The 26,777-nt window shown below is 34.3% G+C and overlaps 2 protein-coding genes across 5 annotated transcripts; both read right to left on the bottom strand.

Annotated features, from left to right (window-relative positions):
- Nucleotides 1–6,507: 6,507 nt before the first annotated feature.
- Nucleotides 6,508–14,176, bottom strand: LOC106444541 (calcium-transporting ATPase 8, plasma membrane-type-like). Of its 4 annotated transcripts, none has more exons than XM_048742254.1 (34): nucleotides 13,869–14,176; nucleotides 13,664–13,762; nucleotides 13,549–13,588; nucleotides 13,295–13,404; nucleotides 13,086–13,217; nucleotides 12,909–12,998; nucleotides 12,714–12,783; nucleotides 12,482–12,552; nucleotides 12,315–12,398; nucleotides 12,148–12,225; nucleotides 11,996–12,070; nucleotides 11,651–11,731; nucleotides 11,491–11,573; nucleotides 11,285–11,393; nucleotides 11,146–11,201; nucleotides 10,870–10,912; nucleotides 10,714–10,797; nucleotides 10,350–10,490; nucleotides 10,197–10,262; nucleotides 10,007–10,105; nucleotides 9,729–9,836; nucleotides 9,451–9,594; nucleotides 9,258–9,317; nucleotides 8,898–9,062; nucleotides 8,686–8,802; nucleotides 8,483–8,581; nucleotides 8,264–8,401; nucleotides 8,084–8,184; nucleotides 7,825–7,929; nucleotides 7,637–7,682; nucleotides 7,319–7,453; nucleotides 7,110–7,217; nucleotides 6,921–7,012; nucleotides 6,508–6,848 (listed from the first exon to the last, which is right to left on the bottom strand). In XM_048742254.1, the coding sequence occupies exons 1-34, from the start codon at nucleotides 13,953–13,955 to the stop codon at nucleotides 6,785–6,787; spliced, it is 3,180 nt and encodes a 1,059-aa protein (XP_048598211.1). In that variant the 5' UTR covers nucleotides 13,956–14,176; the 3' UTR covers nucleotides 6,508–6,784. The 4 variants fall into 4 exon arrangements, with proteins under 4 accessions (XP_048598211.1, XP_048598206.1, XP_048598221.1 ...); XM_048742249.1 differs by having other exon boundaries at nucleotides 9,729–9,851; nucleotides 13,869–14,172; XM_048742264.1 differs by lacking the exon at nucleotides 7,825–7,929 and having other exon boundaries at nucleotides 13,869–14,170.
- Nucleotides 14,177–19,527: 5,351 nt separating this feature from the next.
- Nucleotides 19,528–24,589, bottom strand: LOC106360364 (RNA-binding KH domain-containing protein PEPPER). The gene is given in 6 exon segments (XM_048742242.1): nucleotides 19,528–22,645; nucleotides 22,764–23,008; nucleotides 23,067–23,280; nucleotides 23,370–23,518; nucleotides 23,636–23,885; nucleotides 24,305–24,589. Coding segments are annotated over 6 exon segments (1,335 nt in total). The 3' UTR covers nucleotides 19,528–22,453.
- Between the last annotated feature and the right edge of the window lie 2,188 nt (nucleotides 24,590–26,777).

Below are 26,777 nucleotides of genomic sequence, written 5' to 3'. Positions count from 1 at the left end.
TTGGAGATTCCGAATATATGACACAGTGCTCCATATGGTTTTTTTTTTTATTAAAGGCTTTGCTCCATCTGGTTTCTTTACTTAGTGTTTTGTCAAATTGTTTTTAGCAACAAAAAAAATTGTAGCGAGAACGGAAATAATAAAAAGATTGATCACTACGAGTTATTAGTGGAAACCTCCCAACATTAAAAAAGTAAGACGATTCTTGTAGTATTGTAGCGTTGATTCAAGCTGTTTTTTATGAATAAGACTAGCTCATGGATGGATAAAGTTTGATGAAGTGAAACCCTAGGACAAAACCTGTGGAAGTCGGCCTTGTTAGAAAGGTGATGAGATTCGTGGCGGTTGTTTCTACGCCAGTAGATCAATATTGCTATTATAATCCCAGCGACAAAACCTTTGAACATTTTAACGTTGTTGATTGAACACAGTTAGATCTCGATTAGAATTTTAAGGATATGTCGATTTTCTTATAGATTTAAACTAATGTTCAACGTGGAAAGTACATTGGTTCATGGGAAACCACTTTTTCTTATTTATTTCATCCGTTAATCTAAAGTACACTTAATTTACTCCCCTGTCATCAACCACTCCTTTGTCCCTCAAAAAACTCATTATATACTTTAATTCACACGCGTACACCGGTACACATGTCTAATCTTTCTCACAAAGAACAAGCTCCTCAGAGAGAAAAAGGAATATTGTATATATAGTTGTGTTCCGTCGTCATATAGAGGAGTTTACTAGAAATGGCAATTCAGTCGAAGTAATTGCAATGAGAAATAGATTTCTCTTTCAAGGATGGAGCAATCCGTCATCACCAAGAAGAAAAATAAATTAACTGAAATAGTGAAATAAATATGTTCATCACTTTTTCAGCATTATCGGTATCAATCTCGTCAGATTTCTCTATTCAAGGATAGACAAACAAACTTTACCTCAATTATTGTTCAACGAAAAAAAGGATAGACAAACAATATTAGAATTCTATTATAAAAACATACATTGGAATAAAACTAATTTCGACTTAAAGTTTTATATAGAAAATTATAGAAGTAAATTAGAAATGATCCGAGGAAAGAGAGTTAAATCGAGTTTCAAAAAAAAAAAACAAATAAATCGATTCGATACTAAAAATTATTATATTTTATTATATTTTGTTAATCCAGTCCGATTTATTGACCCATTAATAAAATCGTATCGTTCACCTATACATATCAATGAACTCAACATATCTCATTTTCTATAGGAGCGAAGGAGAGTGTACGTTACTTGTATGTTACGTACATAACAAAACACAAGCCGACTGTTTTTGTCCATCTCTTTTGCATCGTTTTCAGAAAACAACAAACTACAAATACCATGTGCAGTGGATATAATTTTGCAATCTATATGATAGTATATCCTTTATTTTCTTAGTAAACAAGGATTTCATTACTTTTTGGGCTTGTTTTTCTATTTTGTGCGCGTGCATGTCGTTGTCAGTGATTCGAAGTTGGCGTTGAATGGCTCTTGACATCCTCAGGAATGCATGGATTAATATTAAGACCATAAATTCGTTATCCTACTAATCCTTAATCTACATCGTTAACATCTATTGACAAAAAAATGTACCATTTAATAATTAAATGTGAAATAAGGAATTAATATATAGAGCTAAAGAAGATAAATTTTCAGAAAACATGACATGTAGTTTATTGGTTTGTATTACCATCACACTTATTCAACCCTAGTAGAATAAATGTTGTTGATAAGGAAATAAAAAAAAAGTATTTTCGAAAATAAGTACACAAAACATAAACCACATTTTAAGTTAGGATTTGTTCAGGTATCTTTATTTGAACTTTTGTTTCTAATTTATATCACATCATAGATCTCATTCTGAAAAATTTGTAAATAAAGATCGGGTTTGGATATAACACATCGGTTTGGTTCCAATTTGTTTCACGTCCTAAAATCCATAAAATAACTTTATATCATTCGGATTCGGATTATATTGGTTTGGTTTGGATATATTTAAAGTTAAATCTAAAATTTTAAAGGAAAACATAAGAAAGCACTACAAGAAAACGTGAGAATAACGACTACCATTTACGACTACAAATATGTAGTCGTAAATTAACTTCGACGTTACGTCTAACTTAATACTATGTTAAAGTCCGTCGTAACTTAGACGTAATTTTGCTACTAAAAGATTAAATTGGTCGTAAACTAACTTCGCATTTACAACCAAACTTTCAGGTAGTCGTAATGTAATCGTAAATGTACGACTAAATTACATCGACAAGCTACCATCTGATTAACGACCAATTTACGAGAACCGTAGTTGCACATTCGTGGTTAAGTTATTATCAAACATAAATATGTTATTTATTATATAATTAATGAAGTTATATATTTATAAATATATGTTGATGATCCAGGTTGATTATGATGATCCTTTCTATCCTCAGTGGTTTCACGAATTGATACAAGGTCCGGTCGCTAAGGTCACCACAATATCTATGTATTTCACACGAGGTTACACTTTTCACACTTACGAATACGGAAGTTGGCGAGCAACAATGAACTATGGAGTATCTGTGAAAGGTGAAACTGATTTCTATGGAATCTTACAAGAGATCATCGAAGTGGAGTTCCCCAACCTGGTGAAGCTGAAATGCGTTTTCTTCAAATGTGACTGGTTTGACTCCACCGTCAATAGAGGTGTTTGGTATAACAAGTTTGGAGTTGTTGATATAAATGCTACACGGAGGTACAACAAATTTGAACCCTACATATTGGCATCTCAAGCATACCAAGTTTGTTTTATTCCATACCCGAGGATCAGACAATCTGGAATATCTTGGTTAGCCGCTATAAAATTTACACCTCGAGGCCGAGTCTTGTGACTGATGAACAACCGCCTTTACAAGAAGATGTCGTAGATGAAGTAGAAGTACATGAGAAAGCTACAAATGATATCTTACTTGTTGATCCACACAACCAGGGATATGAAGAACTTCTAGACGATGCAACAGACGAAGCCAACGAAGATGAATTTGAAGAAAATGATGAAGTGGATGATGTTTCTGATGACAAGTGATCGAGTTTGATTATGTTACAGTGTTTGTATTTTATTATATTATTAACCTATTTGTATTGCAGTACAAATAATATATAACTTATTATCATGTTTGCTCAATTATATATGAACTTAGTTTAAAAAAAAATCTTTGTACTTTGGGGTTTAGAAGTGTATAAAACTTATGATGTTTGGGATTTTGGTTTTAGGGTATAAACACAAAACGAAGCTAATTAGTCGTAAAGTACGACTCAGTTATGACTAATATTAATTCTTCTCACATTGGTCCCTAATTGGTCGTAAAGGACTTCGTCCCACACTGGTCGTAATTTTAATTCTTCTTAATTGGTCGTAAATTAAAAAAAATATTTAGTCCCTAATTGGTCGTAATATTATTTGGTCCCCCACTGGTCGTAAATTTACATATCCCTCATTGGTCGTAATATTACAACCCATTTATGACTAAGACCAAAACTCTATATATACTCGGACCTCGCGAAGCCATTTGATTGCTAATTCCTTTCTCTCTAACAATGACTTCCCTTCTCTCTCTAGGTAAGGTTTTTTTTTTACGTTTTATGTGGTTAGTTAGGTGATTAGATTAGGTTTGGAATTAGTTTAGGATGGAAGTAGATTAGGATGGAGTTAGATTATGATGGAATTAGAAAAGGTTTAGATTATTTTTATATAAAAAATTGAATTGTTTAAAACCATCTATTTTTTGGTTTTTTTTCTTTCAGATTGACGATATTGCTATGGCTGGCGGTAGATATAGACTTAGGAACCTTGCGCCTAGAAACTCTTCCGGGAGTACCTTTCTCGGAAAGCCGGATCCATCAGCTTCTACCTCCGGCACATCATCCGACTTCTTCGACGAAATAAACCTTAATGCTTAGTTTTTTCAGTTTTAATTAATTTATATTTTAAATGTTTTATATTATGGATATTATTATGTTTACGGATGTTAGATATTTTATTTTAATTTGATCAAATTTTAAAAAATTAAATCAAACTAAATTTAAATATTTAATTTTAATTAATATATAAAATTAGTAAATAAATACAAAATTTGAAAATAAATAAATAAAATTGGTCAAATTTACGACCAATGAACATCTAAAGTCGATGTAAAGTGGTCGTTAACATTAGAGGTAAATTGGTCGTAAGATTACGACCAGTGTACGACTAATATGTCTAGTCATAATATTACGACCAATGTGCCTCTAATAATTAATTACGACCAGCTTCTAACGACCAATCAATTTTCGAAGTTAATTGGTCGTAATGCCCATATTACGACCAACTAACTACTAATATTGTGGTCGTTAAGGTCATGTTTTCTTGTAGTGAAGAAATACCTATTTATATAGAATTGGATATTTAAGGTACTTATTTAAATTTTAAATTCTTATTTTTAATATCACTGAAAATAAACATAGAATTAGATATTTGAAGTACATATTTATTTATCAAATATTTATATTTGTGATTAATTTAGACTTTTGTTTTAGGTTACACATTCGAGTTCAGGTAATAATACTTCGAGTTTATATATGTTTTGTACCATCCTACAAGATCTACTCTGGTATTTCTTATATTTCAGACCGGGTACAAATCGAGTTTTTGTTTGGATTCAGTTTGGACTTCCGGTAACGGATTTTGTATCCACACCTATTTTAAATAAAGAGAAAATACGATTAAATAAAGATTTCAACGAAAAATTATTTCGCGCTTGATAAAAATCTAGTATTTTATCTAAAATAGAAGTATGACTTCTTTCATATATGATATTTCATTTTGGATCATCTACTACAAAATAAACACATTTAATGGTTTTATCATTTTCCATATATTCTACCTATTAATGCAAAATATTAAAGCAAGATTTACCTATAATCTCGCTGCTCTATAATTTTCTCTTCGTTAACAATAGTCACGTAAAATAAGGAGATGATTAATAAAGGTACCAACAGTTTTTGGGAACGCATAAAGGTACGAGTTTTAACTTTTCTTTTTGTTCAGTTCTTTTTTGATCAAATCTAAAGCTTGTTTCTTTTTGTTCAATTCTTAAATACATGTATCCAAAGCTTGATTTAGAAAATAATTTTCAAAAGCATATATTTACCATCACAAAAAATGTCATGCTTTTCATATATTATGTTTTACATTACTTATAATTTCACAATATATTTTTCTATATTTAGGTCGGCTAATATATCTTTACCAAAATCAAATTTATATAATACTCAATTGTACAAAAATCTATATTTTAAAAATCTAACAATGTTGAGAATATTCCTCACTCTTTTTATTATTTTTAATATATATCTAAAAATAGTACCATAAAATCTATATATAAACATTTAAATATATGGTTAATGTTAAATATATGTATATACCACGATTGACATAAAATAAATTATATATATAAAAATGAAAAAAATACCCGTCGTTGTGCGGGTTAAAATCTAGGTTTATATTAATTTACTTAACATCTTTTTGTAGGCACATATTTAAAATTAACAATTACTTATTTTGATAGTTTGTTAAATTAGAAGAGTGAATTTTACAACTTTAGTTTGATTTTTTATTAAATTATAATGACTTATCTAGCAATAACTAAATAAAGTAAACTTACCTTTGGATTCAGAAATGCAAGCTCTATGATACATCCAACAATAGTTTTAGGCTAAAACTCAATTTATGTAGTGAATGCTGAAAAATAATTTTTCAACAAAGGAAAAATTAATAAAAATCAAAGAAAAGTAGTAAAGAGTGGAAAACTTGCAAAACTTTCTTTGTGACGCCAAAACTTGATGCTTGTCTTTTTAGTTCTTTTTCACGAGAATAATTTTGATTATGCTCTATCCCATCTCTCCAAACCATGATCTACAGTGTCTGTAAATCAATTGATAAGAAAGTTTCTAAGTTATATATTGCAGTGAATTAAAATTGAATCTCTTCAAAAAATACCATACCAGTATCAATCTCTTCCCATAATTCTACCACTGTATTGATCTAATATCTTGTCAATTGACTTATAATCCAAACGATGAATAGATAAAATTTTGAATTAGTACAGAGTAAGAAAAAAAGACATGAAGAAACCTGTTTAGGTCAAAAGTCAAAACTGAAAATTTAAGAGAGATAAAAATCTGTTGTTTTGACGCAGAAGATTAAAAGAGAAAAAAAAACAAAGAATAAATCATTAAATCCAAATTATATAGAAAAAACAGTTTGAAAATGGTAGTCAATTGATTTTGAACGTGCAATATCCTGAGAAAATTTAGGATATATGTGCCGAAAACTAGGAATTGTTTTCTTTTTAATTGTATTTTATATTTCCATATATCAAATTTTGATTTGTACTCGTCTTTTAGTATATAAAAGATTAGTTAGATGTAAAAGAGTAACATAATACTTACACTATAAGGCCTATGATATAGCACAATGTATTCAATACGTATAACACTTCTTAATGTTTACAAACCAAAGACCCAAATTTCACAATACAAAGCCGAAGATCTATAAACTCTAAGGCCATTATTTATAGCTTGAATTACAACTCGAACCAAACTAACTTCTAACGTCCCTAACGACTTCCCACGTAGAACCGTTAAGCTTCTTATTCTTCACTCTTGTCCACGTCAGCTTCCGAGTTATTCTCCTTCAATCTCTTTTGATAACAGCATGTCCAGCTCTTTATCAGCCTTTTATGTCTTATATATGATCTTCGTTCCGGAGGTAAGGAAATGCTGGGAAAGGAAAACGACCAATGACTTGACTGCACAAAAATACACAAGAGAGTTAAAGGTCTCGCCAATTGAGGGGATGATTCTTTTCTGTGAAGTGGTACCTGAAAAAACCGATTCCAATCGAGATCAGCCACTGCTTCAAATTAAGCCTGGCTGTGTAAAAGAATATGCCAAGGCATTCTATCACGATTATCTGATCAAAACAGCAAAAGCAAGCATGGAGATTAGGGAGTGTTTAGCATTAAAGAGAGAATAATTGTTACAAATATCAGTTTATGCATAGGGATTACCTGAAGTATAACATTTACAAGAATTGTTCCAAGGAACAAATGGTTCTTTAGGATCCCGCTGAATGTATTTCCTTGGTATGAAGTTCGACATTCAACCTCGTTAAATACCTGCACAAATTCAGGCCGGGATACCAACAAACGTGAAGCGCTCACCAATCAAATACAGGATGGTGTTGAGAGACAAGACAAAGGGGTGAGAGATCGATTACTTGGCAGAAGACAAAGCAATTGAATATAACTGTGTTCTTGACTTTGTTAGCTTGATCTAGACTTTTGTTCTCCAGTTTTAGTATACTCTCTCCATGAAAGTTTAGGTAAAGCAATGCACTCACTTGGAAAGAAACCTGTAAAAGTACACTTAAGACGATGTTACCTAAAACAAGATCATGATATGATTGCAACAAACAGGCGGATATATAAATGTCTTTGTGTAAATTCAGCTTTGCAACTGTATTTACTTCATTGAAATATATGAAACAATCACTAGTATTAATGGGAAGATGAAGCTTATAAATGGGCATGCATACCTGTGCAACAAACTTCGCCCACATGAGGTTGGTTATAAAGGGTTCTCTGAAATGGCAAAGGGAGTACCATCAAACTGCATCTTATATATGACGAAAGGGAAACAGAAGCAGGGAATTTATATCGTGATGAAATGCTTTTGACAAAAGTTCAGTTTTCCTATCATGCTATGGGCTAACAAGAGACTAACTTGGTTCTGCTCCTACTTATAGGGAATTTCTTGGACTTCTTTCTCTCCATCCACTTCAGAAATTCACATAAGTAGGAGCAAAACCAAGTTATCCTCTTGGCTCCGCTGCATAAATCAGAACTGAAACTTATTGAGGATAAACAGATTTTTGGAATTGCAGAAAGCTTAAAAACGTTTGATATGGTCATGCAGTCACCATCATATATGGTAATTAAGGAATCTGTTCATTGAAATATTATTTACTGAACCGTTTTCATACCCTTTACGAACCGGAGGCCTTCGCATTAAGTTGTCCATTGGTGGTTCTGATGCCAAGGCCCATGCTCCAAAAGTATCATTGAGAAGATTAATCCACAGAAGCTGCATAGAGAAATTGAAAGTAACTTGATGAGAAAGAAAGAAAGAATGAGTTCTTCATGATGCAGAGACTGAAAATTACCTGCGCAACATTTAGGGGAATTTCGTGAGAATGGACCGCCACAACAACACATATAATTAGAGCTGATGCGTTGACAGTTAGCCGGAACTGGAGAAATCTTTGAGCATTTGTGTATAAAAAACGTCCCCATTGGATGACCTTAAAACAAACACCTCTTTTTCAGTTGCAATCATTTTCAAATATGATGTCAACTACATTGATGCGTGATATTTCACTAACCTTGACAATCGAAGTAAAATTGTCCTCCAATATAATGATATCAGAGCATTCTTTAACAATTGCAGTCCCCCCAATGCCCATTGCAAGACTGATATTCGCCTGCGGTCCATGATCAAATTAACAACTATAGCAGTAGTAGGGAAGATAATCATTTTGAGTGTCATTTTGAGAGTTTCAAAGCACAAATTAGTATTTTTAAGGACCTGGCGCAGGCTCGGAGCATCTCGGATTCCCTTTCCAGTTGCTGCAACCACGTGTCCCTTCTTTCTCAGTGCTTCAAGTAGAAGAAGGTTTTCATCAGGAGAAGATCGACCCATCACCTATCAAAAATAAGGTTGTTTAAGTTAACTGCTTGTTTAATCCGCTGCAAAATCTCAGTACATACAAATGAGGGTAAGAACATAATTATACGTACTACAATATTTTCAGCAATTTCTTCTCTGTCTGCTTCTGACATCGAAGCAAATTCGCTTGCTAAGATTGCTGTATTCGCAGGCTCGTCTAAGGTTCCTCTCAGTATCCCGCACTGCATCGCTATTGCTTTGGCAGTCAGAAGGTCGTCGCCTGTCACCATGCACACCTATCATACAAATCAAACACGATGTAACATATCAGCTTGTAGAAATAATTTGATCTTATTATATAGTCTTGCATAGCAAACTGAGTTTGGGTCCCAGAAAACGAGAGAAGCCGTTAAAAAGATTTAATGAGTATGCCATCATGAGAGAAAATATATGAAAAAGTGGTATAGAAATTTGCAAAATAAACATGCCACCTTTACTCCAGCATTACGACATTGTTGGATTGCCTGACTTATGCCTGGCCGACAAGAATCCTGCACACATTTTATCCATTTGTTAAAAGTGAAGATAAGCTTCTATATTGCAGGGGATATATAGCAAATATTAGTAGTTTAACATGTTCCACAGTCGTCATTTCTGATGCCATGTTGAAAAGCAAAATATTACCTTTATACCAATGATAGCCAATAGCACGAGGTTGCTTTCAGGTATGTCTGGGAATGCTTCGTCAGTAAAAGTTCGGTAGGCAAGGGCAGCACAGCGCAATCCTTCTTTGGACATTTCATCAATGATTTTTTCAAAATGAAATATCTGAGGAAAAAAAAAAACGAAGAACACAAATAAGACCAAAGAAATAAAGATTACTAGAGGCCTCCTTATGTTGTTGTTTTTATAATTATATTTATGATTATAGTGTATGAATTTATTTCAGGTAAATTAATTACTCTTTCTTGGTCCATAGCTGCTATGTTGTCCTTGTCCATGTACCACTGGCAAGAAGCTAGAATAGTCTTGGCAGCGCCTTTCCAATGAACACGGACTTGAGAATCATGCTGAAGGTGTATTAGCAAGAAAAATATCAGACAAGCGGGGGTATAGCTCACATGAACATGAAACCGTAAAAAAGTTGAATCAAAACCGAACATACTGAACCAATTCTCCCACATGAAGTAGGTAGGAAAGTGGGATAAATTAGCAAGAATAAGAAATCAGGTTACATTACCAATTGGACTGCAACACCTCTACGTTTTCTCCTTGAATTGAAAGGTGAAACGCTAAAAATTGTTGATTTTGACTTTATTTCGTCAAAATTCATTCCTAACTGCAAAAAGATGAGTTAGATTAGTTCTGCAATCAGATGGTTGCAACTACGTTTGAGATAACTAATAAACATTATCAGAAACAAGCCCCACCTTGACACCGAAATTAAGAATGGCACGTTCTGTTGCTGATCCAAAGACCTCTGGTTCAGACTGTCCCTGATTTTAATCAATCAAGGCTGACCCATCAAACTATAAAGCGGGAACTGGAACCAATCTATATAAAACTTGACAATATGACTGTACCTCAGGATGATATACACTCCCATTCGTGTTCAGGGCAATTCCTTCGGTGATCCACGAGATTAGAAGGGGAGACAACTCTGCTGCTATAGTATCCAAATTATGCGTTCTTACTCGTCCGGCACAAACATCAACAACCTCCATCTGCTCAAAAGAAAATGAATTGTCTATAATAAGGAACACAACAAGTTTAATAAGAACAGACACTAGGAAAGCTGTGTAAACAAGGGAGAACTGATCCGGTAGGGCCAACAAACTCAATTTCTTAAACCATGAGTAAATATTCAGTTGTGAAGAAACAATGACACAAGGGGATAATAAAGTAACTAAGTATGCTGTGGAAAAATGAGGAGAGATAGCAAATTGCCTGATTTAAGGTTAAAATCCCGGTCTTGTGGCATACAATCATTGTTGCAGACCCCATCGCTTCACAGGCAGAGAGCTTTTGCACCTGAACATTGCGTGAGATTATTAGTTCGTTACTTAAGTTATGACAAAAAATAGTCATCTACGAATTGCGTACCAAAACCTTCTCTCCTAGAAGTTTTCTCGTCATATAGGCAATGCTGTTTCCAGAGTGATTGGCATTAATTAAACGAACAAACAAAAAACAAGATGTTCAAACTGCTATAAGAAAGTTAGGAACCCATGTAAGTTTTGCATGCTCGAGTATAAAAGATGCATATACGCTACAGACAATAAATAGAAATTGACTGGTAGGCAACCATAACATATAAAGCCATTCAAAAGTACAGAATATGTCAAGTTACTCAATTAGCAGATGTTTGAATAGCCTTACTTCAAAGTAACAGCTAACGGAAGACCTTCAGGCACGGCCACGACTACAATGGTAACCTAAAAAGATACAAATAAAGATCCCCCACATGAATAAAAATGAAAAGTAAAATATAATTATCATATGTTTAATCTATACTTACCCCCAAAATTATAAACTTAATCACCATGTCTATTTTTTCATCTGACGTAGTTTTCCCAGCATCAAACATCGGACTACCATCTGTATTTTTGGTTCGGCCCATGAAGCATCTGGGGGTGACAGGTTTCTTGAAGATAAGAATCGAGCAATATATAGGACTTGAGACGAATTAACAGAAAGAAATTCTTGGTGTAGAGACAAACTTACAGGCATGACTCGATAAGAAAAACAACCAAAGCAACCGAGATACTGATTAGGCCAAACGCAGTAACAACTCGGTTCAGGCCCACCTACAAGAAAAGACTTACAGGTGAATAAAGAACTGTAACAAGAAAATATAAAAGGGCCAGTCACCAATAAAACGTACCTGCAAGGGTGTCTCTTGACCAGTATATAGTGGGATACAAGCTGGCATCCTCCATTGGGTGTTCATCCCGACACTAGTAACCTTAGAAACGCAGGACAAGAAAAAGAGCGGAGCCAAAAACCCAGTGTAAGCAGAAAAAAAAAAGGTCTGAAACGTTCAGTTGTATGGAAGAGAAATAGAGAATCTTTTCTCAGAAGACTCTTGTCATGTAGTCCTAACCAAACTCAAGTCTATGTAGTTATATCATTTAGAACTACTTCCTGGAAGACCATGTGATCTGAGGTGATACAGGGGCAAACTACTGAATAGATAACACATTAAAAGAGATGTGAAGCTAATTCGTACCAGCATTCTACCGATGCCATCTTCCACTTTAGATCCGGATATTAGAATTGGGTCTATATCTGTATCTTTGTGAACCTATTTATGAGAACGGGGTGTTAAATCAGTATGACATAATAATGCATTTACTGCTTGATACAAAAGTACAAGCTCACCGTTCTGTTAGTTCCCATGCTTTCATATTCGGCTATCTGAAGTGAGTACCCAGAAACTAAGACACCATCTGCAGGCACCTGCAGCATATTATATCGTACTTCAGTTTAATGATGAAACTCCAGTTTAATGAAACCACTCAACAATGACAAAAGGATTGGATCTTTTCCTGGTCACCACTTTTAAGAGGTATAATATCGCCAACAACTACATCATAAATCGGAACTTCGACCAGTCTTCCATTTCTAGTAACCTGTATCCAGTGATATTAAGCAAAGTTAAGTGACGAATAACATATCATGTGGTCATGGAAATCTTTATGGTATGAGCACAAACCTCGATACATATATTTCTCTTCTCATCATTCAACTTTTCAAACTGAAGAGACTGGTTGTAATTACTGATAGCTGCAGAAAAGGGGCAGAAGTCACAAAAGTAAACAACAGACCAATTCTATTCGCTACACAAAACCGAGCTAGATGTGATTAATTTCTATTCTTTAAAGTAATTTCTACAGATGAAGGAAAAGTTACCAATGTGTAATAAAGCATCAAAGATAGCAGGATACCTGTCACAAAGATGACAAGGATAACTGCAACAATGATGCCAGCTTCGTCATACCATCCATGACTGATAGTCTGCTTGAGGGACGTGAATAAAAAATGCAATAAGCTCTGGGTTTCAAAGAAGCTAAAAGTATAGAGTAAGCCAAATAGAGTCGATTCAATATAAAGAATAGCCAAACATTTCAGCAACCACCCACCTTAGTTTTTATTTGCAGCAGCAGAGAAGCCAGTGCAGCAAGAACCAACACGATCAAAGTAAAACTTCTGCTTGCTTCCCACAGAAACATCTACAATCAGAAGAGCAAAAACGAAAGCTTTTAATTTTTGTTGTCAAAGTTTTCACAGAATACTACAAATACAGTTAGTCACCACACCCAAAAGTTCCTTTCTTTCTTCAAAGGATATTCGTTGGATCCAAATGTGTTCCTTCGTCTCCGTATGTCTTCATGACTACCACAGATACCCTTGTCCAGATCGGTGTGCAACAGAGGTGATAATCCGCTAACCTGTGAGTAGCATGAAAGAGACCAAAAATAAGTAAACAAAAAGAAACATGTAATTGGTAGAAACAAATGTATGGTACCCCATCAAATCGCTTTAGAACACTTAGACCACCATCTCGGGATATAGAAACAAGTTCCTCCAATCTGATACCAAATTCATCTTGATACGAGGCTGGGAGTTCAATTTCAACTATCAAAAAAAGTGTAAACGCAAATTGATGTCACATGAACGGTTAGAAAAATGTCAAAAATTCTATAAAAGGTAACAGTTGTCCCAGTACTTAGCTTATATGATGTTTCAATCAACCAAATATGGGGTGAATAAGAAGATTACCTTGTACTGGTTGTTCCTCTGACTGAGATAGTGCAACATCCTACAAAAGGCAACACCAACATATTAGGAAATATATATATATACATATAAACCATAAATAATTTCATTTTCAGACCGTTGCAGTAGGTTGATCATGAGATCCGAGCTCAATTTCCTTTTCGCAACCCATAGCAGACTTAAAACGTATAGAAGCATCAACCGCAACAAAAATACCCTGCAACCAAAAGCATGAGGTGAGAACTGAGAACGAAACAGAAACTAATTCGAAATCGACGTAAAACCAAAGAGGATGAAGAAGAAATCGAGAGAGGCAAATTTACTCTGCCGCGGCGGCGAGAGTGGTTCCGGGACTTGGGAACATCGCCGCCGGCTTCCATATCATCAGAGCTGCGCTGAGGTGATTTCATCGGAGAATGGTAGTGATTACAGAGAGAGAGAGAGTGTGTCAGTGTAACGGAGGGAGTTGAGTTAGTTAGTTATATGGAGGTGGTGGTGGGGATACGTGGGATGGATGCATCTTCAAATCGTCGTCGCAAGCTTTGACCAAATTTGAAAAAGCTATGAACATGTCGGTCCCACTCTTCCACTCACCAATTATAAGACAAACCTTTATCTATGGAGATTCTAGTTTCTGCAAGGAATCTCCTACGCTACTCTATTTACCATTTCAAAATAGAGTTTACAAAAAATTTCTACCTACTGGGATTCTAAGGATAGGGTTTCAAATTAAAATATATATATATATATTAAAAATTTCAAAATAAAATAGGTTTTTTTTTTGTCATTTTCTTTTTTAAAGATTTTTTTTGTGACAAAACACAAAAAGACTATTTGAAAAAATTGCCCTAAAAATATTTTAATATTATTCTATTTTCTACTATATAATAGAATAAAAAATAGGTTTACTTTATATATAGAGTAACTCGTTTGTTTTTTAATCATTTTTTTTAATTTTAAAATAGAGTATCATTAAAGCAATATCGAACTCTATTATAGAATTACTATAATTTAGAGAAAAAATAGAATAAACCATTGGAAATGGTCTGAAAAAAATTAAAACCATTATATCTTTAAAAAATGATTTTTGTTTTTTTTTTTTGTCATTGAAATCATTTCAATAGTTTGCTCTCCAAAGGAGATACAAGGGAAACAAAGAACAGAAACTAAGAAAAACAGTAAACCAAACCCACACCAATAGGTGGTCGAAGAAAAAACCAAACAACCCTATAAAGGGAGAGATAGGAGAGCCATGATTCCATGCGGCCATCCACGAGACTAATGCAACGTCATCATGGAAAGGGGAATGGAGAATTGGCAGCATCTGCACAAATGATATCTGAGAGCCACCTTGGACCTCCACGAGCGATGTAAGAGGAGAAACGACCATCATTAGTAACACTGACAGCAATCTTTCCAGCAACCAAGTTGACAACCGAATTAACCACTAGAATGGAGCAGTTATGAAACCGGTGGAGAGCTTGTCTTGTGCGCTCAATGAGGTTGGCCAAACCTGGACACCTGGCCGGGTTATTAAGAGCTTCAAGCGCTTGGGGTGATGAAATTTCAATAATAACTTTGTTCCAATGTAGAGTTTGAAGATCATTCGCAGCCCATCAAATTGTTTCTAGATCAGCTTCAATGATAGACTTCATTCCTGTGAAAGATCTCCGACTATGTTCCATTGGTTGACCTCGAAAATCGCGAATGATCCACGAAGCTCCACTATGCATAGAACTATCTGTCCATGAGCAACCAACATTACATTTTACGAAACCCATCGGAGGCTTTCTCCAGACTTGCTCATTTTGATCTTCTCCTTGACTTTTCTTTTCCTCTAGATCAGCTTGTGCCAGCTTAAACCAAATGTTGGCTTCCTCTATTGCCTTGGAAAGCACGTACTCAGCTGAGACTCTTTTCTGTTCAAAACAGAAACTGTTTCTTGCTTTCCATAAATGCCAAAGAATCCATGGAAACCTTAATCTCTCTGTTTGCCCCATCATCTGATTTTTGCTGATGGAAAACAGATGATACAAGTTCAGAAGAACAGAGTTCGAAGAGAAACCTGCAGGCGGGAGTGGAACCTTAGCGCGAGCCCAAGTATCCTTAGCCACATCACAAGTGAATAAGACATGGCATATGGTTTCCTGATGATGGCCGCACAACGGGCATGTAGTATCCAAATTAATGCCTCTTGATCTTAGTCTTTCTTTAACCGCCAGTGCACCTGATAGAACTCTCCAAAGGAAGTGCCTGAGTTTTGGCGAGGTTTTTGTTTTCCAGAGATCACTCCATAGCTTTTTCTCGAGGGGAGGGAGGGCCTGAGTTACTGCAGATTCCATCTCTTGAATGCTTTCCAGCAAGCGATAACCACTTTTGGAATCATAAGAGCCATTTCTGGAGAAACCCCAAACAATCGCATCAGATACTCGAATATTAAAAGGCGTGTTAAGAACCATGGCCACATCTTCTTCCTCAAAGAGCTGTCTGACACGATGAACATTCCATCTTTTGGACACATTGTCAATCAGACTATCCATTGTTAGAGTCAGGTCCACTATGGCATCCTGTCTATACCGCGGAGCTCTCGGAATCTTGTCAATTATCCACTCATCAGTCCAGATTTTGGTATTCTCCCCAGTCCCAAGCTTGTGAACCAGACCATTCTTGAGAAGTTCTCTGCCGTGAAGCATACTCCTCCACGCATAAGATGGTCTTGTCCCAATTCCACAATCCAAGAAAGACGACTTAGCAAAATATCTGTGCTGTAGAATTCTCGCCAAAAGAGAATCTGGATTTTTCCATACTCTCCAAGCTTGTTTCGCAAGTAAAGCTTGGTTAAACTTCTCAATATCTTTAAAACCCAAACCTCCTAGCTCCTTATCTTTACATAACTTTTGCCAAGCCACCCACGAGATCTTTTTCTTGTTTGTGCCACTGCTCCACCAGAATTCAATCATTGCACTCGTCAACTTGGAACATAAGTCTTTGGGCAATTTGAAACAAGACATTGCAAAAACAGGCAGGGCAAGTGCTACGGATTTCATAAGTATCTCTTTGCCTCCTTGAGAGAGAGACTTAGAGAACCATCCGTTCAATCTTCCATGCAACTTCTCTTTGATATAGCTCAAGAGTTTCCTTTTAGAGCCACTGAAGCATTCTGGAAGGCCAAGGTATGATCCTTCTCCTCCCTCTTGTTCAATACCAAGGACATTCTTAATCTCGGTTTTGACATTGTCTGGTACTTTGGCTCCAAACATTATAGAAGACTTCTGAAAGTTAATAACTTGACCAGATGCCTCACCATACATTCGGAGACATTCCACAAGATCACTTGCTTCCCTCGGATTTGCTTTGCATAAAAGCAAGCTATCATCAGCAAATAATAAGTGATGCACTGCTGGGCCAGCCGCTGAAAGTTTGATTCCTTGTATGCTACCATTTGCCTCAGAGTTGTTAAGAACATGAACCAAAGCTTCAGCACAGAGTATAAATAAGAAAGGGGAGAGAGGATCCCCTTGCCTAATACCACGTTCCGGTTTGATAAACCCATGAGAATTCCCGTTGAGCAAGATAGAGAATGTAACTGATGTAACACATGCCATAGTCCAGCAGACCCATTTTCTGTCGAAACCCATTTTCTCTAAAAGAACCTCGAGAAAATTTCATTCCACTCGATCATAGGCTTTCGACATGTCTGTTTTCACAGCCATACATTCTTCAGAGACTTTGGGGTTAGTCCTGAGTCCATGTACCAATTCATGAGCTATCAATATATTGTCTGATATGATTCGCCCTGAAACAAATGCTCCTTGGGTCTCTGAAATGATCTGAGGCAGAACTGTCTTCAAACGATTACACAGTATTTTGGATATGACTTTGTACTGAACAGAGCAAAGGCTGATTGGCCGCATATCACGCATCTGAGTAGGCTTGGTCATCTTCGGGAGTAAACTAATCAAGGTATGGTTCCAGCCCTCTGGCATTACTGAAGATTGAAAGAACTGCTGGATCTCTCTGATCAAACCAGGACCGATAATGTGCCAGTATTTCTGATAAAATGCACCAGTCAGACCATCCTCTCCCGGCGCACTGCTACCTTTAACTGAGAAGGCTGCAGCTCGAATTTCCTCAGCTAGGACCGGGGCAGTGAGTTTTATATTCATATCATCAGTTACTCTACTGCTGAAACCTGTAAACAATGTCTCCAGGTCAAAAGGGTCTGAGCTTTGAAAGAGATCACAGAAGAAATCTACTGCAATGTTGCCTTTAGAACCTTCTGAGAAATGTTCTTGTCCCCATTCATCAAGAAGCATCAGAATTCGATTTTGCATCCGCTTCCCTTTCACACAGTTCTGGAAAAACTTAGTGTTACGGTCCCCTGATCTGAGCCATTCCTCCCTACATTTTTGTCTCCAATAAATTTCTTCTTCGCGATATGCTGAGGCAAGATCTTGCTTGAGGCGCTTCATCACCTGATAGGATGGATGAGATTTTGACACTTCTTTTTCTAGGAGAGTTTTGAGGCGGGAAATCCTCTCTCTTGAGTTAAGGTCAGTTTGTCTTTTCCATCTCTTGATCCTACGTTTACATCTGATTATTCGAGCCATCGTATTGCTCGTGTCAGTGGAATCAACACCCCAGCTCTGTTTCACTATCTCTTCAAAACCTTTCCTCTTCATCATTCTTTTGTCAAAGAAGAATCTGCTACTGTGAGATCCAAAAGCCTCATGCGCAAAACATATTCTGATTGGACGATGATCCGAGCCAAACATGTCAAGATACTCCATCTTTACCCGTGGAAACAGGGAGAACCATTCACTGTTGCCAAAGCTTCTGTCCAATCTACACTGCACCCACACCTTCTCTCTCCACCCACCCCAAGATAGACAGTTACCAGAAAACCGTATCTCTTGGAGTTTACAGTTTTGAGCCATGTTCCTGAAATCCCAGAAACTTGATTCACTCCTTATAGCCCCTCCACTTTTTTCCTCATTTGACATAAGCTCATTAAAATCCCCAGCCAGCATCCAAGCTTCGTCTCTTAGCAGCCCTATATCCTCGAGACGATTCCATACTTCTTTTCTCCTTGCAGTTACAGGATCTCCATAAACACAAGTGAGGAAAAAAACCATCGAGCCATAAGAAACTTTCACATCTATTAGTCTCTTGTCGCGTTCCAATATAACCACCTTGTAACTATCTTTCCACATTAAAGCTAGCCCACCACTTAATCCAATGATTTTTGTTTTAACATATGATTTTTTACTGATTTGGATAATATATTCAGCATGTTAGAGTTTAGGTACAAATTGCAAAGATTTGACCGCAACGATAAAAAACCTTTATGTATGGCCAGGTTTCGCAACATAATCAAGGGGGTAAAGACTCTCCTGCTTTGTTTTCCAGATTTCAAGATTTTTATATTTCAAGAACGCATAATGAAATTTATAATTCTTTAGCTAAGATTGTAAAATCTTTTATAGAAAATTTTGTTTTATTAGTTGTTGTATTCCAATCTACGTAGATCACTTCAAATTTAAGTAATAGAATAACCGTTCTTTATAAAAAAAAATAGACAGACTTAAAATACACATTTGCAATTATAAAACCAAACATTAAGCATAACGATGAAAAAATAAACTTTTACAGTGCTTTATGTACCAGAGTTTTTGATGAAAAAATGTTCTTTTACAGTGATTTACATTTTAAATCGGTTTCTTTAAAAAAAAAAAAAACTGTTTCTTTACAAAATAAAATAGCTACATAACTATTTCATATTTATGAGATTTAGATATCTGTATTTTGTCTAAAACACTATCAAAATATAATATTTTTAAAAAACAATAAATTTAAAGTTAATCTTTTTTTTGTCAACAATTTAAAGTTAATCTAAATCACAACTTTAGTAGAATTACATTTAAATTTTTTTATGTTTGAATAATATATATTTTTTTGTATAAATACGCTCGGTCGGTCTCTTTGATAAACGCGTGCTCCGTCTGGTTTCTTTACTTAGTGTTGTTTCGTCAAGTTGTATATTTCTATAAAAAAAAGATTGCTCACTACGAGATTTATTGGTGGAACTCTCAATCAGTAAAAAAGGAAAAGACAATTCTGGTCGTATTGTAGCGTTGGATTCAAGTTGCTTTTTATGAGAGTAGGACTAGCTCAGGGATGGAGAAAGTTTAATGAAATGAAATGTAGAAGTCAGCCTTGCTAGAAAGGTTCATGATGAGATTGGTGGTTGCTCTTCTACGCTAGTAGAACAATATTGCTATTATAATCCCGGCAACAAAAGCTTTGGACATTTTAACGTTGTTGATTGAACACAATTAGATCATGGATATGAATATTTACAAATTAATACTAATTATGGTATACTTCTCAACGTGGAAAGTATATTTCCTCTTTAGCTTTCGGTGAAGTTTGTTAAAAGTTAAAACACTTAAAAATACATATGACAAGTACTCTATATATGAATAAGTAATAGTAGTATATATTGGTTCATATGGAAAACAACCTTCTTTTTTGTTACTTCATCCTTTAACCTCTACATTTTATGTATTCCCATGTCATCAACTAGTGCTTTAGTCATCATTATCTACTTTAATTGTCACGCTTGCACATGCCCAATCTTTCCAACAATGAACAAGCTGCTAAAATATTTGGGATTTTTAACTTATGATTTGATACTTTTTATTTTTTTTTTGGTTTTTTTTTTTGTTTTTTTACACTTTTCGGCTAAGAACCGGCTTTTATATCTCTTATTTAAGAGACGGTTCTTAGTTTTTCTTAGTTAAAAGCAAAGAAACGGTTTTTAACCGAAGGTAAGAACTCCACCATAAGAATCCGGATTAATTATGGTCTAAAAAAGAATCTAGGAACAAAGAAGAAGAATCAAATCTGGCTGTAGAGATAAAGAAAAAAAGAGAGAATTCTATATAAAGTACTATAGTCATATAGAGGAGTTTGCTTAGAATACTAATTAAAAGTTGAAGTAACTACAACGAGAAACATTTAGAATAAATACGAAATATTGTTTACTTTTATCAAGTTAGACATCCATAATCATTTGAATGAAATATAATGCAAAAACATTTACTCAGGCTTAGAGGTGGTGAGGTCAAGAAGATAAAGTAGATTGGGTAATTTTATGGGGACTATATTATACTTTCTTAATCCGGTTTGATCCCCAATGATAAATCGTATCGTTCATAAATACTTCTTCCATTTTAAAAAGGAACTATGTTAAACAATTTTTTTATATTTTCAATGCATTAATTAACTAATGATAAATTGTAAATTAAAAATTATAATGGTTTTTATTAAAAAATACTATTAGTTAAAATTATATAAAATAATTAATTATGAAAAATAATGCATTGGTAAATAAAATTTAATGCATTTTTATTAAGTAAGAAAACTCTAAAACATACGTCTATAAAAAGTATACAGAAAGAATCAACATTTCCCCCTTATTCGCTATAGGAGAGAAGGAGCATGTACGTTACGTCCAGATGGCTGTTTTCGTCCATTTATTTTGCTTTTTCTCAGAAAACAACAAATTACAAACTACAAATACCATGTGCAGCGAATATAATTTGCAATCTATATGCTTTGTTTTCTTAATTAACACGGTTTGCGTTACCTTTTTTTTCTATTGTATTCGCGTGCATGTCGTTGTCAGTGATTCAAAGTTGGTTTCTATTTTATTTTTTGATTAATTTAGGGTATTTCGAAATGTCCAGACCAATCCACAAATAGAAGTGCAGCTCACCGATAAATTATCTCAATGAATATTCAAATGAGCCTTAGGCAACAAATTCATATCCATATGATCACATGGTATGATATAGTGGAGTGCTCATATTTAATATTAAATATGAAAAATAAAATAAAAACACCGCTAATGAAATAAAATATATATTTCAAAAAAACATAGAATGAAAAAATAAATGGTTTGGAGAAAAACATGGCAGGTAGTTTATTGGTTTGGTGCATTTTTGTTGCACCTTCAACCCGATTCAAACCTAGTAGAATGAGGTTATTGACAAGGAAAAAGAAAGTAATTTGGAAAAGATGAAAATTTTCTTATTTCTTTGTCAATAGTTTTTGACTAAATGATTTACAACTTATTTTATACACACTCATGATCAATCTATCATAAATTATAACATATTTGAAAGAGTGCAGAATTTGATTGCATGGGGATTGATTTTTGGTGTACCTTGTTTCTGCTGATTGTGCACTGTTCCTCACGCGATGGACAGTCTTCGTGTGTTGTGTGTCACAATAGTAATTAGGAGAGACATTGGGCTTGGTTTTCTGCAAGCCAATTTACAACTGTTTAAAATGTTACTTCACGACCTCTTTTCCTTTTTTCTCCAAACTCGTGACTCTTGAGTTGTATCTAGAGTCTTACATTTTACCAAGAAGCGTGATAGCAATAAACATAATTTGTGTAGACGTTGGTTATTTTTGCAAAAAGACTCTTCAGACCAGACAAAACTTATCTCTCTAGGTAAAAATAAAATATACGTTTTCAACAAAAACAAAACGAACAGTATAATAATGAAAAACATGAAACTGAAAAGAAAAAAACATGAAACTGTTCTTATTTGACACTGTCAGTAAAACATATCGAGATTTGAAAGGGAAAAACAAAAGGCACTTAGATTTATATCACACATTCAAGACGTCAGTAAAACATATCGAGATTTGAAAGGGAAAAACAAAAGGCACTTAGATTTATATCACACATTCAAGACATTGGTTTCTAGCACTTGGTCTTTCCCTCTTTTGTATAAATGAGCCCCCTCTATAAACATAAATTGATCTAGAAATGAGTTAGACCTCGAGAACAATACACAAACTGGTCTATACACTGCTCCATAAGTTTGCGCGGTCAGTGACGGCTGGGGGAAGGACCCGTGACCTGAGAGGATGCGTTTGGCCCCGTCTCTGTGCCCATGTAGCTGCTCGAGAGCGTCTCTTGACGGTTGCTCAGCTGAGGAGGGTTCACAGGTACATTGCCAGTGTCGATTCTGGCATTTCCCCCTGAAACCGAAACTGGATCCTTCTGCGTGCTGACTAACTCCTACACACACGTAAACAATAACAAAAAAGTATGTAAATTAATAAAGTGTAATCTTAGAAATTTAACGATACTATTTCACAAAAAAAAATGTATAAATAAATGGAATGTGTGTTCTTACTTGAATTAGTTGATAAGCAATTTCTACTTGAGAAAATGTGCCTTTGATTACCAATATCATTTCACCAGGATTTAGACTCTCTTCAACGATTAATATAGCTCCGCTTCTCCAACGAATGTAATTTATATTAGCTCCTCCTGAACCAATAATATCATCGGAATAGGAGATTGGAGCTCGAACTGTTTGACATACCTAGCAGGAAAACCAATTATAGAAAACGTCTTTTACTATTTCTGAGACATAAGCTTGCATGCATGCGATGATATCAAAACCATTCAGTATAAAACAAAACATAGCAAGTACGAACCTCGATAGCACTAAAAATGGGATCTTCCTGTGTAAATAAAACTCCCGAAGGCTGAACACGTGACTCCACTCGATTCTTGCCCTCCAGAACGAGAGCTTCTCTCCTTGCCAAGAGCCAGGAATCAGAATCGGTTACATTTGAGGGTTCAGCAGGGAGAGATGGATTCTTGTCAGCTAATGCTCCATCTTCTTGAAAGACTCTAGCTAGATACTAAAGATTAAAAAAAGATAATTCATAGCAAAAAAAATAAGAAACGTGACAAGCAAGGAACTAGGATAGTTTCAGACAATAAAGCTTACTTCTTCCTCAAAGAAAGGAATCACAAAATGGTCAACTAAATATTTCCTCAGGTGTCCAACAACCGCTTCTAACGCTTTTACAATCTTCAAAGCTTCCCCATGGAAAGCAACTATCCTTTCATCTTCTGCAGCATACCACGGCGTTGCATCTAGCGAAAAAAAAAACGTAGCATTTTCTTATAGCCCTCATGTGAAGTATAAAGTACACAACTTCAAATACCAACAAAAGAAATCCATATGAAAATGCGTATGATGATGATAATTACCTTGTGATAAAATGCGAACTGATGCACCAGAGTTCTGTACTATTGATTTGATTATAGAACCTTGCTTTCCAATCAAAGAGAGCGCCTGCGTCCCCGGGACTAACAAGCGCACTGAAGAGTACGCACTTACAGCGTTTTGATCATCATCATCGTTATCAGGCAACCTTGCAATTCGCCTGAACACCCTGACGACTGCCTCCATTGCAGGGGACATGTTGGCTTCTGGTTTTTCCTTTCCAGATATTATCACCTACACATAAAATAAACGAGATATATTTGACATTGCGTACGATGTTTAGAAACCAAAAGTTTTGTAATTTTCCCGCCAAGAACTGAATGTTAAGACAATGATCAAAACCCTAGGAATCTTACTACATATGCTTAAGAAGCCCTAATTCTCTCCAATTACGGAATCGAAGTTACAATTCCAAGAGAAAAAATAAAAACAGAAAAAGAAAACAATCTCAATTCCGATTTCTTTGCACACATAACAGGTCCTAAAATGGAATTTGAAACAATTATTAAATGATCAGTAAATATATATTTAAATTAATTTATAGTACGTATTAAACATTAATATTTTGCGGACCATAGACAAATGTTTTATCTTACTATGCCTAATTGAGACCAGTTATGTTTGCACATAGTAAATAGAGAGAGGATACTCACGAGGCGATTATGAGTCGTAACGGGACCATCGAGGACTTGGATGCGAGCACGAGTCTCCTGCCACAACTTTCTAATGAATTCTCCTTGACGTCCTGTAATAGCTCCGACCTTATGCGCCGGAATGATCAGACGAAACACGCAGTCACCAGGAAAACCTGGCCATCTCTCCGCAGCGCCAGAGTTTTCGTTAGGGAATGCGGTGGCTCTGACTCCCGAAGGTGTGAGATTTTCATTCTCGGGTAACTTTAATGGTCCGTTCTTAACGGAATCTGCGACGGCGGACATTATAAACGGCAATAAAAGAGAAGAATTAGCGAGCTAGAGAGATAAAACGATTTAGGAATGTGTACTGGTTTGAGAAGTTTTTCTTCTTTTGGTCTAATGGTTTGAGAAGTTTAGTGTTATTTAATGTAATTTTACTTGGAAAGTATTTTAATAGATTTAATTAAAGTCTCTGAAACACAAGAAGTTACTATGAATTATGGTGTTGACTTCTCTAAAACAAGTGAATTAGTTACTATGATTTTTAGTGAAATTTATTACATTTCCAAATCAATGATAAAAATAGAGAATAAGAGAAAATAATTTCATTATTTTTTTTAGCAGGCAAGTTCATTAATAAAACTATCATTGACCAATTTATGTTTTTCTAAAACAGTTTCTACTCTCAATGCAAACGAGAATCATTTATCAATCTATCTCTTATATATTAAAACATCTTATATATTAAAACAGAAACATTATAATATTTTATCTATGACACATGTCATTACTACCATAATTCTTAAAATCATTAGAGAATTAAGTTGGTCTATCTAAATATATATTATATTTTTATTAAACAAATCATAAACTATTTACTAATGCACAAAATATATTTTCTTTCTTTCCTTAGATAAAGAGAAATAACATCAAATGACCATAAACTAAGTTTATCTTCCCAATCATACATTTTTGAATTTTATATTATTAAAATAAATTAAACAATAATATTCACGAAATAATAAAAATTTAGATTTTTTCGTATATGTTATATTTAAACCTAGATGATAATTTGCGCCCTGCGTGGAGTGAATTATTTTAAAATATATTGTACTTAAATATTATAAACAACATACATTTTGTTATCAAAAACATTTTTTACATTTGATTATATAAAACTGGGCATTCAAGTACTATTTGATTCGGTTTAGATCCTTGCAGATTTGGTTCGGATCGGATCTTTGCAGGTCTGGTTTGGGTTCAGATAACCTATTTATTTATTTTTTTTCAAAAATTAAAGTTCATATATACTTGTTGAACTCATTCGGATATCTAACCAATTTTAGTTAAAGTTCAGTACTTTTTTTAGATCGGTTTTGGTTTGTTTTTTTTTGATTCAGATTTTTTGCCCAACCAAATATTTTTTTGTGACAAAATTTTAAACGAAAATGATGATGATTCGTATTGATTTTGGGCATACAATAATTTTTAAACCAAAACACATTTTACTATGTACATGGTCCATTTAGTTAATCATTAAAAGTTGTTTTCGGCCCATTTAAAGAAAACAAGGGGAAATTACATGTTTACCAATTTCATGGTACCACTTTTCATTTTTATCACCACTAATGAGACATTTTCAAAAATACCTTCTTTATTAACTGGCAAAAGACTCTTATGCCCTTGTTATTTATATATATAATAACCTATTATTTAAATAAAAAAAATACAAAAAAATATATATAATAATAAAAAAATATATAAATAAAAAATATAAAAAATATATTAAAAAATAATTTTTTTTTTATGTTTTCGAAATATACTTTTTTAAATTCAAATTTTTATATAAATTGTTTTCTTTTGAATTTTTTTTTGATTTTTTTATTTTATTTATTTTTTCAAATTTCTTTTTGAAAAATGAAAATTATGTCTGAAACTATTTTTTAAAATTTTTTTTATATTTTTAAGTTATTATATATTTATTAGAATCATAAATTTCACATTCCAAAAACCATATCCCACCCCTCAACTCTAAACCCTAAGTCTATATTAGATAACCCTAAGGGTATAATTGTATTTTACCTTTCATTAAAAGTGATGGTAAAAGTGGTTAGTGTAAACATGAAAAGTGGTACTATGAATGTGGTATTTGTGGTAATTTCCCAGAAAACAATGGGTTGAACTTAAAAAGAATTACCATTTCAGATTGTCAATTGATATTTCCGAATATTTTATATCAGTGTTATGACGAATAGAAAGTGGGGTTAGGGTTAGGAAAGCAAATTTGTTGTGCAATTCATGTTCTCGCTAGGTGCTTTCAATAGCTTCTAAATAAATCTTAGTTTTATCGGTTTCTTGTAAGATTTTCGAACAATATTAATTAATAAAATCTTACACATGCTGAATTGTTTTTCAATTAATATATAGGAGACTAGAGTAATCACATAAATCAACATAATACCTCTTGTTTACTTACAATATATTTCTGGTA

The sequence above is a fragment of the Brassica napus genome, chromosome A1, assembly GCF_020379485.1.
Source record: "Brassica napus cultivar Da-Ae chromosome A1, Da-Ae, whole genome shotgun sequence".
NCBI lineage: Eukaryota > Viridiplantae > Streptophyta > Magnoliopsida > Brassicales > Brassicaceae > Brassica > Brassica napus.
The sequence above is the reverse complement of the archived record's forward strand: the minus strand, read 5'-3'. Positions and strand labels throughout refer to the sequence as shown.